Source organism: Anastrepha obliqua, chromosome 1, assembly GCF_027943255.1.
Source record: "Anastrepha obliqua isolate idAnaObli1 chromosome 1, idAnaObli1_1.0, whole genome shotgun sequence".
In the NCBI taxonomy this organism is placed as follows: Eukaryota; Metazoa; Arthropoda; class Insecta; order Diptera; family Tephritidae; genus Anastrepha; species Anastrepha obliqua.
This window is the reverse complement of record NC_072892.1, coordinates 239123-259093: the sequence shown is the minus strand read 5'-3', so window position 1 is coordinate 259093 and position 19971 is coordinate 239123. Positions and strand designations below refer to the sequence as shown.

General features: G+C 33.5%; 2 protein-coding genes across 5 annotated transcripts; one reads left to right on the top strand and one right to left on the bottom strand.

Moving 5' to 3' along the window:
* Positions 1-5: 5 nt before the first annotated feature.
* Positions 6-1976, top strand: LOC129245619 (uncharacterized). The gene is made up of 2 exons (XM_054883897.1): positions 6-256; positions 380-1976. The coding sequence occupies exons 1-2, from the start codon at positions 242-244 to the stop codon at positions 1547-1549; spliced, it is 1185 nt and encodes a 394-aa protein (XP_054739872.1). The 5' UTR covers positions 6-241; the 3' UTR covers positions 1550-1976.
* A 1821-nt stretch (positions 1977-3797) lies between these two features.
* On the bottom strand, positions 3798-16788 carry LOC129245572 (glycogen [starch] synthase). Of its 4 annotated transcripts, none has more exons than XM_054883828.1 (9): positions 16440-16788; positions 16054-16365; positions 6346-6772; positions 6204-6277; positions 5664-6136; positions 5200-5602; positions 4661-5125; positions 4468-4603; positions 3798-4406 (listed from the first exon to the last, which is right to left on the bottom strand). In XM_054883828.1, the coding sequence occupies exons 3-9, from the start codon at positions 6770-6772 to the stop codon at positions 4315-4317; spliced, it is 2070 nt and encodes a 689-aa protein (XP_054739803.1). In that variant the 5' UTR covers positions 16054-16365; positions 16440-16788; the 3' UTR covers positions 3798-4314. The 4 variants fall into 4 exon arrangements, with proteins under 4 accessions (XP_054739803.1, XP_054739827.1, XP_054739819.1 ...); XM_054883852.1 differs by having other exon boundaries at positions 16054-16329; positions 16522-16788; XM_054883844.1 differs by having other exon boundaries at positions 16054-16329; positions 16440-16536.
* Positions 16789-19971: the final 3183 nt, after the last annotated feature.

Below are 19971 nucleotides of genomic sequence, written 5' to 3'. Positions count from 1 at the left end.
AATTAAAATAAATTTAACATAATGTTATTGCGAAAGCGCCAAGTGGTGATGTGGGTATTACTTCGCCGAATAAAAAAATAACAGACCAACTTGTAATCTAGGTATGATAAGATTAATACTATAAAGTTATTTTGTATTCATTGGGGAGTCGAGTGAAGACACTGTTAGCTATTTTTTCGTTCAGTGCAGTGTACACAACACATATTTTCTAATAACGATTGCGAGGCCAAATTAATCTGAAATGCTATCCAGTAAGGTAATAGACAATGAGCAAAAATTTGTACCGGTGACCGAACATGTGGTGATGAAAAAATGCGGATTTTCTAGCCTAATCAAGTTCTATTATATTCCAATTATACCAAAATAGTCTTTTTCGTAGGTAATACTCTTGGCTTACATCTTGGTACTAGTCACACAAAAAGTGCTGTCAGCAGAACGTGAAACCTTGACAAGTGAGCAGAAAATTAAGGAACAGCCTATCGTGATACATACGCAACAAAAGATTTATGAGCAGCCAACATTGCAGGAGTACCAACAGTGCCATGCGAACCGCGACCAGTGCCTCAAAGTGTGTGAGACGACAGTTGCTCCGCATTTGTGTATAACAGAGTGTCCCGTATGTCCTTTGCTACTTAACCACGACATTGTGGTGCAAGGTGTAAACGATACCGATTATCGCCTGCAGTCTCATTTTCCTCTCAACTCCACAAATGTTATAAAGCTTACTAACGAAATTCGAAACGTTATCGAAACAAACATGAGCAATATAACAGCCATAAACGAAAACAACATTCACATAGACAGCAGCAATGCTTCCACAACCGGTGGCAGATTCGGGCTGGGCTACAATCAGAATGGTGCTTGTTGCATTGTTATGCGGCCAACGCAACGCTGCCAGCCTTCTTCGGTCGCTTCCTGTCGTCATAAACGAATGCGTGTTTGTGGGAAGCAATGTAAGGCGCGAATAATGCATGCCAAGCTGAAGAGACACTGTAATAATGGAAAACGAACCAACTGCTTCACAGGTATTAACTACGAGCCCTCAGACAATCACCAAACATCGCGTTGTCACTATCAACCAACTTGGCCTTTTGTATCCTGTAGCTACAAAACACCATTTGATGTATGTCTGCGATGCCTCCGCTTACCGTACGGCTACATTTTGTATAACGGAATTCCTCCCCAATGCATTCCGTGCTTCCAAAAGCCCGATACCTATGCCAGTTTGGACCGCAATATGTATGGATATGTTACCAACACGAATTTCGACGAATTTGGCCCCAATGGGCTCGAAAATGATTGGCGCATTACGAAAAAGAAGTGTCGCTTGTTTGATGGTTCCATAGTTGATTGCTTGAAGGATGATGTGCCTTCAGAAAATGAGCCCCAACGTTTTGGCGATGAAAATGATTCTGGCATAATCACCCCCAATACTGAAGATATAGAGGATAACAATTTAAATTATAATGGCATGGAGAGGCGTCGTCGTCACAACCGTCCAGTATTTTATCGTTCATCTTATAGCCATCGGAATAAACCAAAGTTTTAATAAAAGCAATTCTTTGGTCCCTTAATATTCATATCTGTATATTCCCATATGCAGAAGTCAATATGTTCATGTTTTCAATAACATTTTAAATAACATTGTTAGCGTACATCATTTTTTTGGGAATGTGCGGAGAAACAAAGACTATCAAAGACAGGGAAAGGACTGGCAGACCAAAAAATTATGTTCTGTTGAGAATATTTCTGCTGTAGCGCAAGGTATTGCTGAATAACCTTCAACATCGACATCTCGCCGTTCCACAACAAATAGACATTCATTAATTTATGACATCCTATAGACGTACTCATGCTGGGCATTTAAATAATGTCATTTTTCACGTATATTTTCAATAAAAACAGTGAAACATGAAAGAAGATAAGTTTTTTCATGTTTTATTTAAAAACAACATCTATACCTTTTCAACTTCAAATTGGGACTAAACACATTCAAATTGGGACTAAACAACTTCAAATTGGGACTAAACAACTTCAAATTAAGAATAAACAATTTCAAATTGGGAATAAACACATTCAAATTGGGAATAAACGCATTCAAATTGGGAATAAACAATTTGAATGTCTTTTAAACTTGAGTCATAAGGATTGTAATTAAATAAATAAAGAATGCTGTGCATAAAACCAATCCAAAATAACACTAAAACAACTTAAAGAAAAATTCCAGCACCATCATCACGTTAATGCCTCTACAGAATGTTTCCGCAAACATTTAGATAATTTAATCTATACATTGAAAGAGATTCTAAACGAACATGAAAGAGCAAATAATGAAGAAAATAAAAGAAAAAGATGTGTGTATGTTCAGAAACTTTTAGAATATCAATCGGAGAATAAACCTATTATTTATATGGATGAATCCAATTTTAACTTATTTATATCCAGAAAACGAGGCCGGTCCAAAAAAGGAAGCCGTTGTACGTTTATTTCAGCTGGAAGTCGTGGAGCTAATATTCACCTAATTGGATGTATAGGAAATCTGGGTTTAATTCATCATGAAGTAAGAAGAGGTGCATTTAAAAAAGCAGAAGATAATGAGTTTATTCGTCGTTGTCTTCGTAATGCTCGAAATATTTACCAATCACCAGTAATATTGGTAATAGATAATGCACCTTGCCATACTTCCATTGAGGATGTCTTTGCAGAAAACGAATTTGTTGATCACCGCCTGCTGAGATTAAGTCCATACAGCCCAATGCTCAACCCAATTGAGCTTGCCTGGTCAACCCTGAAAGCTGGTGTAAAACGTGAGCTGGCAATTGAACTGCCACAAATTTTGGCTGGCGAAAATAGAGTAGATATGACTCAAACTGAGTATCGCCTGCAACGGCTAGAAAATATAATACAACCGAACATCGCCAAATTAAATGTAACTACTTGTGCCAAATATGTTAATAAAATAATATGTTTAATTTGTTGTGTTATTATATATATATACCTTTTCAATTATTAGTTGTGTTATTTGTTATGATGATTTATAATGTTTAGTATGTTACAATAAATAACTTCAAATTTGCATCAATTTAAAAATGCTTAATTTCTACTTAAAATGCTAAATTCCAACTTAAAATTCTTATTATTAAAGTTGAAATTGTTTATTCCCAATTTGAAATTGTTTAGTCCCAATTTGAATGTGTTTAGTCCCAATTTGAATGTGTTTAGTCCCAATTTGAAATTGTTTAGTCCCAATTTGAATGTGTTTAGTCCCAATTTGAATGTGTTTATTCCCAATTTGAAATTGTTTAGTCCCAATTTGAATGTGTTTAGTCCCAATTTGAAGTTGAAAAGGTATAGACGCGTCTTGTGAGAGATGTTTCTTTCTTTTCATTTTTCATCAGTTTGTTATTTACTGATTTCGCCCATTCTGAATAAAAATCTACTCTTTGCCAACATTAACATTTTTTAAAATTCATTGAGACTTAAACTTTCACTAGAGTTATCTTGTAAACGTTGTTTCGATTCCTATCAACAGTTGTGTTGAGGGTATTTACAGTTGTATATTTCCGCATTTACCTCGAGACTTGTAAGCTGCTACAAACAATATTTATGTGAACAAATATATATAGCATATTGTTCTCTTTCCCACGATAATCGGTCCTACCAGGATTTATTTCTGGTCAAAGGATGCCCCTTCAGCAGCATCAAACACACAACAATTTGTTTGTTTGTGCATTTGTTCAAATGTTCAATGTTATGATACTCTTCCATAACTTATTAAATTAAATCAATGCATTCAATTTTAATTAGAAATTTGCCAAATATTATATATTTTTCAAATATGCCCTGCCAAACAGTTTTGCTTACGATAAGTGTAAGAGTAAATATTTGATTATTATTGTATATTGCTTCGGTTTATATTTCATATACAAGTTTTCTAAGTAGTTAGTTGAATTTTACAATTGTGTTTGTACGTAGGTTCTAGATTGTGTTCCTTGCAGCTATTTTTGTATTACAGATTGTTCCTAGTCTTCTTTCTTCCATTACAATAATTTAATTGTATGTTTTCACATGCGTTGGAGATTGAGTTTATCCAGCTATGTATTGTTGTATTACAGATTGTTACAATAATTTAACATTTATAAAATAATTTAGATCTCTAATTGCTACATAACATTTAACCATATAACTGCTTTTAAAAATCTTACTAAAAATGAATGTTAGTTAGCAATGTATGCAGTAGTAATATGTGAGTAAATTATAATTCTACTGTCTGAAACAATGCAATATTTCTCTATCAGGAACATTTTTACGCCATTACTTAATTCCTAATTCCTTCAACTCTTTCTCATCGTCTACAGAATCTTCGTCGTCAGAACCATGGACTGATGGAGCGGGTGTTGTGTGTCCTGAGAAAATCATTTTATTTATCAAAATAATTGAATACGCACTTATAGATTATACACTTACTGGAAGACGTAGGGCTTGGCGGTTCACTGAAAGGCCTAGAAAAGTTCAATGTGCTTCTTGAGCTGTAAAGAGACCCCTCGTCTACATAGTCTGGATATACTGCCTGAAGTGCCTTAACTCTAGCTTGGCGGTAATACTTTCAAAAGAGGAACAATTATGTTTCTACATTTAGCAAAATATTGTATATACTTACAATTCCCAATGTTCTCCAATCCAAAAGATCACTGAGGCGCTCTGTTCGGTTCCTCTGAATTATACGTTGTCGTCGGTTTAACCTTGCAAACTCCATCATAAAGCCAGAAAGCTGCTGGACACTGTTCTCTAAGCCAATATATCGACGGTCCACGATATAGATACCATATGACTTCGGGTCACATATATGTTCGTTCATAAAACAACCAAAACCAGACAAGTTTGTAGTTATACTGGGAATACCCATAACAGTACATTCCGCTGGAGTGTATCCCCAAGGTTCGTAATATGAAGGAAATACTCCTAAATGGCAACCACGCACGAATTCTTCATAATCAATACCAAATAGCGGATTTGTGGATGTCAAAAACTCTGGATGGAAAACCATTTTCACTCTATCATGCACTGAGTTGAATAGATTACACCGGCGAATAGAGCCTAAAACAGGATCATTCCAGTCGTCAACCTAAATTAACGAAATCGAAAAAAACATGCACAAAACAATATTAGCAGGAATAATAAGTTTAAGCAAAGTCTCACAATATTGTGTGTCGTTACTGGCGGCATTGAATCTCTTTGCATAGCAAACATACACCGCTTAATTTTGACTAAATCCTCCTTTGTTAGTAATTCGTCCGGACCTGGAATATGGCCTTTCACACACGAGTCAAACATACGTTTTCCCATAGAATTTTGAACATTATTGATGGTATCGCGCAACTGCTTAATAACAGCGTGCCCACGTAGCGAGTCCACATTAAAATTGTTGACTTTAGTAGGAAAAATGAGGAATGCAACAACAGTCGTATCAGGTTTTTCGTGTTTTAACATTGCATTCAGCCGAGCCAATGATTCTATGAAGATATCAGCACCTTTATTTCCAAATTCATAGCGACCAGCAATAAAAAAGTAAAGTGTCTTATCCAAATCGAAGTCCATATGTCTATTCAATTATAAATGATTAAAATTTTTTTTATTAAACTGAGATAAGTTATTTAACTAACCCATAAAAATGTCCTCGAACGAATTCGTTAATCTTTTCCTTTGCAACTGCGTGCAGGTTTTGGAATTCATGTATGGCAGAAAACTTTTTCACATTAAGACCATTAGGTGTAATGATATCAGGCTTTCGCTTTAGCAAATGCTCCGCTTCATAGCCCGTAATCTCAGATACTGTTGTGAACACATGAGACAAATGAGTGGCAGCTCTTTCAATACAATACCGGTGGTAAATTTGTCTTTTTCCAGCTTCTTCATCTACAGCAAACTTGCCCAGGTTATTATAGAAGTCAGTTTTGCCAGCACAGAGGTAACGACCCAAAAGTGTCGCGTGGGTAGTGAAAACTGTGGCGACTTCTATGTGTTTCGTTCGTAGAGCGATCAAACCAACACCCGCCTGCCATTCGTGAAAGTGAGCCACAATGCGTGGGGTCTGCAAGTCATGGGCACTGGAGTAATCCAAAGCACGGTTTCGAAACTATAAAAAAAGGGTATTGAAAAGGAGGTATTCAAATACATTTTAAGGCTTATAGATATAAACAAACCTCTTCAAGAAATTCAGCAATCATAAAGCCTAATATGATTGCATCGTTCGTTTCAACATCTAAATGTGGTACGCCTACAAAATTAATTGAAATTTATGAAATATTGATGCAATAATTCATGAAAATGCTGAAATTCTCTTACCGATATGACATTTCTCCCACAATTCCGATTTGAATTGGTCTAGTTTCCATGCACCAGATCCAATGTCGAATAGTATGAGTTGTGGGTTACCGTCGACCAACCAACGTCCTGTGTGGATTTTGTAACCGCGCGATCGCATAGTATTAACTGCTTCCAGAAGTGGATTACCGCGAGGAAACTCCATTTCCTCCATTTCCGTGCGTGCGCAGTGCTCTTTGTAAGGACCCATTAAGCAAAGCTGCTCACCCATCTCTTCAGTGGAAACATACGCTTTCGAACGTATTACCGTATAGATACCTCCAACTTTGTTAGCTACCTCCCATGCTATTTCAAAGTTCCAACGATTCTCGCGCGACGCAACGTCACCGCGGTCAAAATAATCCTTTAAGTCCGCACCGGACTCAACCCGAGAAATTCGCCTATTCATCTGTAATAGAAAGCTAGAATAAATTATCAATCCTTTTAAATACAAATTTTAAAAAATATTTTGGAGGTCTAATTTGAATGGGAATTGTAGCTCTCTAGAAACTTTCCTGGTCTTCTATACGGAAGGAGAATTGTCTTCGTAACATTTTGCTCCGATTTACAATACTAATGAATGCCAAATGAATTCTTCTAATCACCAAGCCAGCAACAGAGATTTTCAAAACGTTATCACGAAGGCAGCCGGAATGTGGGCCGATAGACATTTTTGAGGTCGCTATCACTTACTGATTGCGTTTATGTTTAATTCTAGATCTGAATATATATAAATGCATATACATATGTACATGTGTATATGGCAGGGTTCGAATTGCTGACTGAACTTCAACTATGGCATTTTCAATGCATAGTCGTTTTTTGCGCAATAACTGTGACTATCGCTTTAGCTATGAAATAGCTGCATGTTAAATGGAAATGAAACATGCAAACACTCAAATGAACCGAACTGCTTAACTGACGACTATGAACGACGAATAAGTGTAAGCCGACAGCCACAGTTCTTCGTGTAACAGTTAACTATAACTATAACTATAACAGTTAACTAAAAGAACTATAGTTGTTTGAATGCATCATTGTAATAACTGCGACAATAGCTTGGATAGCGATGATCGATACATATCCCATATTTAGTTAATATATGTACATATGCGTATACCTGAATGCTGGGTTTTTTGAGTATGTAAACTTTGTAATTATGCGTATACGAGAATACTGTGGTTTTTTAAATATGTATATGTATATTGTACCTGAATTTTGCAATAATAAAAGAACTACTACATCTTGTGACAAATATCTAAACAACCAATAAGAAATAAATATTAATCGACTTGAAGCCTCGCTTTCTCAATATGCATACAGCAAAACTAAAAATAGTGTTTCCTCAGGACCAATCCGCTATTTTGGCTTCCTCAAGGAACTGCTCACTAATTTTAAAAGCAGCTCATACACAGGCGGGGACATCCTTGTGTGTGAAAACAATTTATCAGGCTCCAATGTTTTCATTCGGCGGAACACTTGGATTTGATAACAACTTGTGCCCCAACTCCTATTTAATAGCCGAACTTTATACCTTCTGCACTTTTTTTGGTCCTTGTATTTTTTATATAAAATATATAGTTGAAATAAATTAAGAAATAAGTCGCAAATTTCGATGTCTTCTTCATCCATTTTGTCACCGATGTATTTTGTAAATATTGTTTGTATGTATGTAACCAACTAAAACAGCTGTTATCTACGGGAAATAGTTTTGCTCAGTTTTGTGCACGGTAAGGGCATGCGGTAAGGAAATTCCGTGCTGGCTTCACTGTTTTCAGCATAAGCAATTGTCGCAGTTATTACAATGATGCATTCAAACAACTATAGTTCTTTTAGTTAACTGTTATAGTTATAGTTATAGTTAACTGTTACACGAAGAACTGTGGCTGTCGGCTTACACTTATTCGTCGTTCATAGTCGTCAGTTAAGCAGTTCGGTTCATTTGAGTGTTTGCATGTTTCATTTCCATTTAACATGCAGCTATTTCATAGCTAAAGCGATAGTCACGGTTATTGCACAAAAAACGACTATGCATTGAAAATGAAATAGTCAAATTACTATTGCTGTTGCTATTTGACAGTCAGCAATGCAAACCCTGGTATATGGGGATCGCATAGCATAACAGATTATTACATATGTACTGCATCTACGCTTAATGTGCTCGTCCCGTGGTGAATGATGAAGTTCATTAAAAGGGCAAACGTTTGCAAGGCTGTACAGGGGGACGTAGCCTAATACTTAATACAACTTATTTGCATGGGGTATATAGTTACAATTAGTATTTGAGAATATGGGAAATTTTGCGAAATTTTCTCGGTAGGGAATATCAGTTTCGGCTGTTGCTGAACTCGGCCCGAATACCCCAATCTTTTAAAACCTCGGTAATTAATTGACCAACCAGTTAGCACAGCAGAAAGAATTTTTTTCTGTCTTATCTTAAAATATGTACAATGATGGACATAGAAATAGCGCACTTATGGTGTTCTCCGTACGAATTGTTATTTCTTAGAAGATTAACTGATATTTGTATAAATTTTTATGCAAAATTTATGCTGTGAGTCACTTCTCTCTAATATCGGGTAATAAGTCCCGTTAACTTTTTTAATGTTTCTTTTTGCTACGACCTTTTGAAATTTATATTATAGCGTCGGAAAACGAAATAGCGTAGGAATGTAACATTTAAATTATTAGTTAAGATAATCAAGTTAATTTTCGTATTTCGTAATTCGTATTTGTCATAATTGCAAAAAGAATACAATTGTAACCTTTAAAGTCGTTATTGGGAAGAGGATCTAACTGCTCACTTGAAAAGGAAAACATTATTTAGGACATTTTCGAAAAAGGTTCAAAACAAACAAAAACTGCGGAAATAATGAGTTGTTCACGTAAAATGGTTTACAATCAAATGGATTAGTACAGACAGAAATATGCTGAAGAGAAAGAATGTGCGAAGCACGCCTGCGCGAAAGCGAAACACTACAATTCCGCAGGACAAGGCCATTGTTGAGAAAAATAAGCGTGCCTCTCTTAAGTCCTCTCGACCGATAACGCCGGAAATAAATAAGGAATATAGCCTGAACATATCAAACAGACTTGTGCTAAGACACCTCAATCAAAATAAATTATAGGGGCACGTGCAGAAAAAACCGCTACTGTCGAAAAAACTAACAAGGTACGTTTGGATTTCGCAAATGTCAATAGAAGCAAATACGTAAAATTCTGGAAAATAATACTTAATAAAAATAATAGTAATGAGAAGTAAATTCCGATTTTTCGAACTCTTTTCAATTGTATACATTGAATTGTTACGTATCTATACATATACTAGCGTACCCTCGCCCGCTTCGCTAGACGATAAATTCAATGATTTGCTGAAAGAGAATAAAATTAATACGAAAATAAGCAAATTCTTTGATACAATTTCATTCGAACTTTATTGTAACACTTTTTGGTAGACAACGTTTTTGGTTTTTTCATCTTTCGCGTGAATAATGACGATGGTTTGCCAACTCGTGAGCAAGTTACATACAATTGTCCATGAGAAAAAATTGGGTATTCTAAATTAATACCGCACATTTGTAGAGACTGTCCTTGCGCCTTATTAATTCTCATAGCGAAGGCAAGGCGAATAGGGAACTGCAAACGTTTGAAATCGAATGGTAAATCCGCCGGAATCAATGGAATTCAGGGTATCAAAATGTCTTCTCCTTTGTACTTACCTTTCAAAATTGTTGCTTCGATAACGTTACCCATTAGCTTCTTCACAGCGAGTCTGGTACCGTTGCAAAGTCGGGGCACATTACTATTGCGCAGCATAATAATCGGTGCTCCAATTTTTAATCGTAAATTATGAGGTGGTAAGCCTGGCAAATCGAGTGAGTTTAAGAATTCAGTTGGATAATTTACGACCTCATCTTGATCAGTAATAGTGTCCATTGACTTATACGCAACTATGTCACCAGGTATTTGATCTAAAATAGCTGAATTTATATCATTGACGTCCTTATTTTTCCCAGCTAAAATTGCTCTTTCGCTGAGTCAATCATGTTTTTTGTAATGTTGAACTATGTTTGGAAATACACTCTGTATCAATGCCTCTTTAGACTATGCAAAAGTGCAGAAATTGTAAGGCAATGTTATCATTCCTGTTGTTTTTGAAAAAAGGTTAATTTTTTTTGGTTAAAAAGTGTTTTTTGAAGTTTTGAAAAACACTTCGCTCTAACAAATTTCTTCTCAGTTAATTGCTGAAAATTATTGTAAATATTTTGAAAAAACTATTTTTTTTAATTTAACGTTTTTGAGAAAATTTTGTTCTTGAAAAAATTTCATACTTTTGTAAAAGTTTAAATTGATTTGTTAAAAAAGATTTTTTTCCGCTTTGAAAAACACCCCCTCGAAAAAATGTATTCTTTATTAATAGTGGAATATGAAATGCTTTGAAAACACCATTTTTTTTTTAATTTTGTTTGGTTTTCAGAAAATTTTGTTTTGAAAAAATTTCATACCCTTGAAAAAGTTTTATTTTATTTTATTTGTTTAAAATTTTTGAAATTTTTTTTTTTGTAATTTTAGAAAAACACCTCTTCGAAGAAATTTCTTTTATCTTTTTGAGGAAAAGTTGGTTTTGAAAAAATTTCATGCTTTCGAAATTTTTTTATTTTACTTTATTTCTTCAAAATTTTTGAAAGCAATTTTTTTTATAATTTTCGAAAAACACCCCTTTGAAAAAATGTTTTCTATGTGTCATAGTGGTATTCCATTAACTTTTAGGATTATAGTCAAATACTTACAAATATCTACGCTTTCACAAATAGCAACAATAAACAAATTTCCTCAAAACCAAAAAATTTACTTTTTTTCTAAAAAAATTCTAAACAAACAACGTAATAAATTTACAATTTTGTGTTCACGAAAAAACAGTATTGTTTTTATTGTATTAACTGAAAACCAAAATGTTGCAAAAAATCAAAACAAAACTAAATTATTTTTTTGTGTTCATTTGGTCCATATGTTCCATAAAAAGTTGATATGGTAAATAATATGCAGGGTCTGATACACGCAAATTTCCATTGACCATTATAGTGACAAAATTATCGATCACCAATTCCAATTCAAAATCAGAGTTGGAATGAGTTGTTGTGTGGTGTACTTCTGAAAAAATGAGAAATAAACAAAATAAATCTAAAAATTCGAATTCTAACTTTATCTTGTGTATGTTCTTATTACCTTTGAATTTTTCCTATGAAGCACCATTCATTTTAAATTTTCCAAGAATTTTTTTTATCATTTCGCGTTTCTTTCCTTTTTCATTCGATTCCAACATTTGTTCATAGCCGAAAACATCGTTTGCAAACGCATTCATTTCCATATATAATAGAATTGGTCAAAGAAAGCATTGCTCAATTGAATTGAAACATTATTTTCATAAATACTTAGGACCTTAACTAATGCACCTTGGTACATACCTAACGCAGATATTCATCGCGACCTTGACATTGATACTATTGATGAAACAATACAAAGCGCTAGCAGAAGACACATAAATAGACTATTAACGCATACAAATCCTATGATGAGAAGACTACCAAATAAAGAAAAATCTACCCAAAGTCGGCTTAACCGTCAAACACCAACAGATCTTGCAAAATCCTTGTAATCAATTGTCAACTAATCGTATATGCCATTGTTTGTTAACCACTTGTTTTTAAATAATATGTATATACATATTTCTTCTAAATGAGCTTGGGAGCATTGGCCTTTCAATATCACTCTCATTCCATCTTTTTGTAAATCAAATTACTTATTGTCTAACGACAGGTGTAATATTTTATGGAAGAAATAAAAAAAAAAAAAAATTTCATTCGAATCATTTGAAATTTCTGTATACAATAACGAAAAATTCAAAAAAAGTTGTACACATAAAATGAATGTCGATTCGAAACTTACTTTAATCTAAGAATCGAGCAAGTTTTGTTTTGTACAATATTTTGATTTTTTCTTTTTTTTATATGAAGAAAATATTTAAAAGAAATTTTGTTTTGCTAAAAACCTTCCCCTAGTGGATCCCTATAATATGAAAAAAGAACGAATAAAATTGGCCTCGTATCGGCCCAAAAAAATGCGTACAAACGAACATCATTTCATTTTTATATATATAGATTTATAAGTTTATTAAGATATAAAATAATAGATTTGTGCAAAAATATCTGTTTCACTATGTCATTCAGCAAAAAATATTCATCATTATTTGTTATTCTGTGCGCTATTTCTCTGCCAATAGCTGTATATGCTGACTGATGTTGAATACATTATAAGCTAAATAAAAAAAAATCAGATCAATGTATTTCCGTATATATTTCCTCTCTTAAAATTGTGTGATAACTTGATTTTATGTACGCATTTCTATAAAGAATGTGCTGCACGGCTACCTTCACAAATATAAATTGAAACCATGTGTATATTTGTACTTGTGCATACATATGTACATAGGCACTATATTTAGAAGCACTTGCACTTTTGCATTGTTACTCATTTCCCTTTGAAATGAGCGCTTCGCCAAAACAAGAGTTACATAAGATATTAGAAAAGTCACAATTACATTTAAATTAGTGGAAAATGCTATTTCTGCGTTCCACCAGCAGTAAGCCTAAATTAAACCTAAGACTTTAAATTTAGCCTAAGAATAAGAAATGGTTATTTCTTTAATTTATTTCTTTGAAACTCCCATGACATTATCAACATAAAAAAATGTATGCACATACATATGTATATACTGAATTCCAATGACAGAGAAGTTATATGGTAACAGCATGAATAAAATGCAAGTTGCAAATTTAACAAGTTTATTGTGATACAGAATGCTGCGGATGCTTTAGCATTGAAATCTTAGTCAGTTGACACTCATTTAATTTTTTGTAACCATAAGTTTTTCAAGCTAGTATGCGCCCATAACCTAGCGCTTTTATTTATTATTATTATTTTTATCCTAAGGTTCTATAATTATTATATTTCATTTCATGGTAATGGCTAACCAGTTCGTAAAATTTTGCACATCCTTTTATATGCTTATGTATGTGGATATATTTTTGAAGTTATTTTTTATAACTGGGTCAAATAGGAATCTAGTATGAACAATTAAGTATTTGAACGATTATGTACACAAACATTCATATATGTATGTATGTATAAGCAAATTCCTGTTTCGCGTGTACATACATATTTTAGAATCAAATACTACATCATTTACGTCATCCTGATGAAAAAAGCTTATTTGCATCAAGGTGAATTAAATACTGGACTGGATTTTGACAAGTCTGACGCCCGGTCCCTTACCCAGTATTCATTTCGCCTGGGATACCGCCTTTAATTCACTTTGACTTAACCTGCAAGGATTACAAATTAAAAGGTTTGGCCATCTGAATCAAAGTTATGAGAGTAACTTCGGCTGCTACGTCACAGGGGATTCGGCAGCAAAATTGTGACCGCTCATTTACAGGTATACTTATGCTTTTCCAATCAGTCGTTGTTCAGACGGCAAAAAAGTAACATGAGCGATCGCTGCGTTAATTTTTTCTCCTGTTACGTCACCAAACCAGTTAATAATTTTAAAATCGCTGAGAGCAGATTAACATTAATGTGGGCTCCTCACCCTGCTGGACTTCAGCTTTAGTTCTGAAAGTTTTGGCCATTATTGCTTTGCTTTGATTGATTTGTTTTTATTTCACAAGGCATTTATTTAAAATGGTTAAAAACAAAACATCAACACTGACTGACACAAATCTTGTCCAAAATGTTTTTTGGAGGGAATATATTGATAATTTGAAAACTTTGTATTGAACAAGTTAAACAAACCATTAGCAATGCCGATAAATTCTACCATTTCCGATGGATTGTATCAATCCCGCCCCAAAAGGTAGTATCTGCGAATGACACATGCTGTGATGTGGAAAAACAACGATACTGCCAACTTTATTTATGCTGCTCTGCATGGTGCAGCGTTAAATGCAACTAAGTTTCATGGTTATGTACAATGAAATCATTGGACACTAAAGTTTAGATAAGCCCCTGAGCAATTGTTTTCGGCACGAGTGGGGCTCTTTTGTAAAAATACCCTGTTTTCAGGAAGTGGATTTTAAAAGATATTTTTTTTGTTCTAATATCATTCCTAACACGTCCAAAAAATACATAGATTTCATTTCTAGAAAAATATTTTTTTAAAAAATTGCTGCATTTTTTAATTGCTTAGCCCGTTGCTCTTCTTTTGTATCAAAGCAACTATCAAAAATTTTGAGCAATAAAAAGCTAAAAATTTTTACAGATTAAACGTAAAAAAATGCGTTATTTTATGATATCTCGTATATCTCAAGTTTCTATCAAAATATTTCACATAAAATACATTGGAACGCAAAATGTTTGATATAAACAGTCAATGTTTTTTTTAGTTTTTTTCATAAGTGCTTAAATTTTTTCATAGGTTGTAAAATAAAACTCCTCGCATTGGCACTTAACCTAAACATATACACTTCTTTGCAAAAAATACAAATGGAATGTTTATTTAAAATAAATTTCAGAATCTATGCAAAAGATTACACGTAGTAAATCAGGTAAGGAATAGAAATAAATTAATTTTGTGAAAAGGAAATATTTTTAATTAGAAGTGCACAGGCTTAAACTCATTTCCAAACCAATGGTTTCTTTTACAGTTTTTCTTAGCCTTATCACACGATTCAGCAAACAAAAAAAATTGTTTTAAATCACCTACTCTAATCTACATAAGTACGTCATGGTACATACATACATTCTATATATATGTATGCTAAATTTGATGGTAGACACGAAATATTCTCAAAACATTCCTCTGACGTCGATGACCAATATTCATTCCTTTATCTACAGAACTCTAAGGTCGTTCTCGAACCAAACCACCCAGAGCTCGATTAGGAAGCACAATCTAATATAGGTACATAAACATATTTGTACAAACTGGTATTTTAAATGAGTAATATAATTACTTATCACAGTGCTTTTTATTTATGCGCAAACATGGTAGCGAATGAACAGCTGACTAGAGTGTGTGCAAATCAACTTCTTTGGAGAATAAGGCTCGAATAGCGGAATTCTAATCATTTTTAGTATTACCTTTTAAAAGATAACTTGCATCAAAAGTTACAAAATATCAATTACAATTCAATTAATCAAATATAACTAGTGTTAGGGGGTATATCATACAGGACAATTAATTATATGTATGTATTTTTAAACGATTTGGAGTATTTGTATGTAAAATGCCAATGGCGAAAAGGCAACTGTTATAGAAATGTGAAGGTACTGAAATTTGTACATTGTTGTACTATTTTCGATATTCTCTTTTGGGACCGAATTTACAGGAATTTCATTCCCGATTATATTTTGCTATAAAAATACGCGAACAAAGCAATTAATTTACTCTGTACTTTAAAAAAATTGCTCTTTTACACTTTAAGAGGCAGTATTTTATATACACAAGCGTTGATACATACATACATATGGAAGATACAAATGTACCCACTCGGCCCAATGACACGGTGTAACAACCCAATCACCAACGTTTAAACTTTGTATTTTTAATAGAAACAATATTAATTAGCATCTGTATTTCGGCGAACACATTTTCTTTCGAAATAATTTGGTCTTATTCTAGTGTACACTTACCTGGCCGAAAGTTGCAATTTGACTGCTTTTAGCTCTGTGTATACACCACAATGAACAAATGGATGGCCACAGGCGGCTCACAGACTTGCTTTTCTACAAAACGTTCTGCTGCCGTTTTTATAAATGTCAAATAAAGGTCAATGGCAAATGCTCGGGGTAGTGCGTTCAGTTCAATTTTCAGCCGCCAGTGTGTTCTGTCTCACTTCGAGTTATTGGTTATTGGCTTTTATTTCCTCCAGCGCTCTTTTATCTTTCTTTGAACTACGTTTGTAGAATCTTTATTGAGTAGGTTTTACATTAGAAGTGTTATCACTGAGTTAAATATTATAAAAAATATATAATTAATATACTTGAATTTGTATGTACTATTTATTTATTCACTGAACTTGGCAAGACTTGTTCGAATCTCCGCGTATTATTTATCACCGAGTTGTTTGCAAAAGCAGCCACAGCGAACTAAATTTGTACCTTCTTCTAAATTTTATGTTGCTTTCTCAATTTCTTTCTCTGTACTTGCTCTGTACCACGGAGCACCGCTGATGACGTTTTCTTAATAACACAGTGAGTTTATGTACACATTCCGCCACTTTGAAAGATCATTTTGTGTTTTCCGTAAATAAATGTCTATATACGTAATGAAATACATTTATGGAATTTATATAAGTTGGTAAACTTTTGAAAACTAAGTGTATTAAATAAACAACTAAAGTATCCACTCTTTGATTGTTTAGACCGTGAAATACTTGTGGTAAAACAACACTTATCACAACTAAGCCGGTTTCCACAGCCGTGAGTTACCAGATTTGATCAAAAGCAAGTGAGGTAAAGATCTTAAAAAATTAGAAGATGCAAATTCGAAATGGACATTATTGCGGGATTGTTTTTAACTGAACTGAAAATCTCTATTATGGGTTTTCTCCCCTAATGGTAACCGAGACATTTAAAAGCGACGAAGAAATGCTAGGGTAAATCAATGTTCTCTATAGAAAATTATAAAATTAAATGTCGGTTAACACGTAAACTTACATCAGAGTATCACATTAAAATAAATAAAAGATCCAAACTGATATTGAGTTAAATAAAGCAATTTAAAAAAATAATGAATTGCCGAAAAGTGAAATACATGTATGTCTCCATGTATCATTTTTGCTAACTCATTCTTAAAAAGTTCTTTTGTTCCAGCTACTGAGCACTAGATGACGCCCTTGCTACATTGCCAGATTAGCGGAATTGTTGGAATGTATACCAATTACCGATTGGAGTACTTATATGTCGGCATGGCAGTGCGTGGGCATTGTCTTCGAAAAATCAACGGTTGGATGAAAATCAAAAAGAATCTTATATACAGTGTACAGTGTATATACCTCAATAAAGAACTCAGACACTCAAGTTATATGGGTGTCATTAAAAAAAAATATATTAAAATATATACAAATCTAATGCGTTTATGTGTCACATTTATTTTCATTCTTCAAGCCTATTTTTCAAAACTACTAAAAACAACTCATTCGTACATAGAAAATACTAACATAAAAACTTAACAAAATACATGACAAACACGAAACAAGAACTCGAACATTTATATAAAGTAGAGTTAGGCAAATAATATTAGAGAAAAAACAATATATGTAATTAATATTTAGCTGTCAAGCCTTTATTTTTTCTCACAGCATTCAATTTTCTTGGCATGGATTCGATCAGCTTCTTACATCTTAATGGATCTATTTTCCCCCACTCTTTTTTAATAGCATCTTCTAGATCTTTCTTGTTTCCAATAACAAGGTTTTTCAGTTAGTTTTCCAAATGAGCGCACAGATGTTCAATTACATTGATGTCTGGAGATTGTGGGGGTGTTTCAAGTAGTTTATGACTGTGTCAAGTGCCTTATGCTTGGGATCGTTGTATTGATAGTACTGGAAATTCTCCTTAATTCCCAACTTTTTAGCCCTTTGGACCAAATTTTCTTTCAGAATTGTTAGGTGTTGATTAAAGGTTTTTTCGTGCAACTCTTCCACTATAATAATTCTTTCGCAACACTATACGCATACTTTTGGAGTTGCAGTTAGTATAAAGGTGTTGGGCGACTTTTGTTGCGAGCTTAGGAGCGTTCTTGGATTTTTTCTTAATTTGTTGCACATCTACATCCGAAAACAGTTATCACGTTATCTATTCATGCTTATAATTTGGACTTTTATTCAACAAAACACGAATTTTATTTTAATTTATTACGCTTGGTTCTTTATTTGCGCTGTTCTACCGAGAGCACATTAATTGTGGGATTCCACGTTTTAAAGTGCCTAACAATCTCAATAATGCCAAATGCCCGACTTCTTTTTTGACAGCAATGTTGTGTTGTGAATGCAATGTTGATGTGAAAAGTTCCCATGCGCATAACATTGAGATACTTTTTTTTAAAGGATAGTTGCACATTTTTGGCGGCTTAGGTACAGACGACAAACATGGTTTTCAACCTGAATTTCCTACGACCCTGACATGATTGACTTTTAATTCATATCTCTAAAACTGTTTGTCATCGTTCACGTCTATATACATACATGGGAATCAGGGGGTATCTGTTTCGTTTTCATTATTTCAGTGCGATTTTGATTTAATTAAAATTATTTCATTCAAATTTAATTATTTTCAAAATGTAATGGTGTTAAACTATAATATATTTCGGGTATTTCTATCAGGAGAGAATTCATAAATCGCCGATGGCTTACTAATATCTCTAGATTTGATCCACACTCTTCTAAAGATTGTCTTCGCTACTTAATAATCGTCATTACGAATGCTAGGCGAACCGAAAATTTAATACGTTTGAATTGAAACGCCAAATTGGTTGGAAGCAGTGGTATTCTCGGAATCAAAATATGCTCACCTTTATGCTTTCCTACTATCCTTGCTTCAATCACGTTGTTCATTAGGTTCTTAATAGTAAGCCTTTTGCGTATGCACCGTTTTGACTGGTTCAGGATGGGCAACATGATTATCATATCTTATCAAATTCGATGACCTCAAGCAAGTCGAATTTTCATCAGAAGCTGTTGATCTTTGAATTTCTGGTAGCTTTTGGTGAAAATCGCTAGACAGTAGTGTTGTCGTACTTTCAAAAAGGTCCTGATTATTCTATAATAGGTAGTAATCTTTTAAATTTTAAAGTATTCAATATTGATGAACGAATTTTGCACCCTCATGCTCGTAAGCCCCTTCCGTAGATCCTCTAGTGCACACAAGACTTTATGTGCAAACTGTCGGAACAAAAAATCTATAACAAATCCGCCAAAATTTATATTCGAATAAAGATGATGCCTGTTTTGCATAATTCCTTTGTTTGTCATTCTTGTTACCACATTTGTAAACATCTAAATTTTTTATGGAAAATATATTTTGCTATATCTAGATATGTATACATACAGATATACAGATACATACATACACATATATGCAAATATTATGGCTGTTAAGATTTATTGTAAAATTCACTTGAACCAATGATATTTTAAAATAAAGTCTATAACTACGACCTCTCAACAATTTCAATAGATGGTTGCGGACAAGTCAGTCATCACTTAATCACGCGACCTGTTAAATGCTCAAGCTATACTCAATAAATACAAATAGGAACATAACTTTTTAGATATTAATATTTTGATTGCAACCCCAAACATGTGCATACATACATATGTACATACATACATATATGCATGTGTATATGTATTGAAGTCACTAAAATCTTATTTCTGCTTTAGAAAAATAAAAAAAAACTGATAAGAGCCACGCGCATATCCGGATTTATTAGCATATACGATTTATTTGCATATATATTCGTACATATAAATAAATTCGGTCCCAACAAATTTGCATATTTTAAAAGTGCGGCCACATATTCATATTCGGAAAACTTCCGAAAACTAA

What these genes read in the sequence shown, in the direction of transcription:
- LOC129245572 (XM_054883828.1), bottom strand. Translation starts at nt 6,772, where the DNA reads ATGAATAGGCGAATTTCTCGGGTTGAGTCCGGTGCGGACTTAAAGGAT. An exon ending in ATTGGAGAACATTGGGAATT is followed by an intron (nt 4,604 to 4,660) that starts GTAAGTATATAC and finishes CTCTTTTGAAAG; the next exon opens with TATTACCGCCAAGCTAGAGT. An exon ending in GCCAAGCCCTACGTCTTCCA is followed by an intron (nt 4,407 to 4,467) that starts GTAAGTGTATAA and finishes TGATTTTCTCAG; the next exon opens with GACACACAACACCCGCTCCA.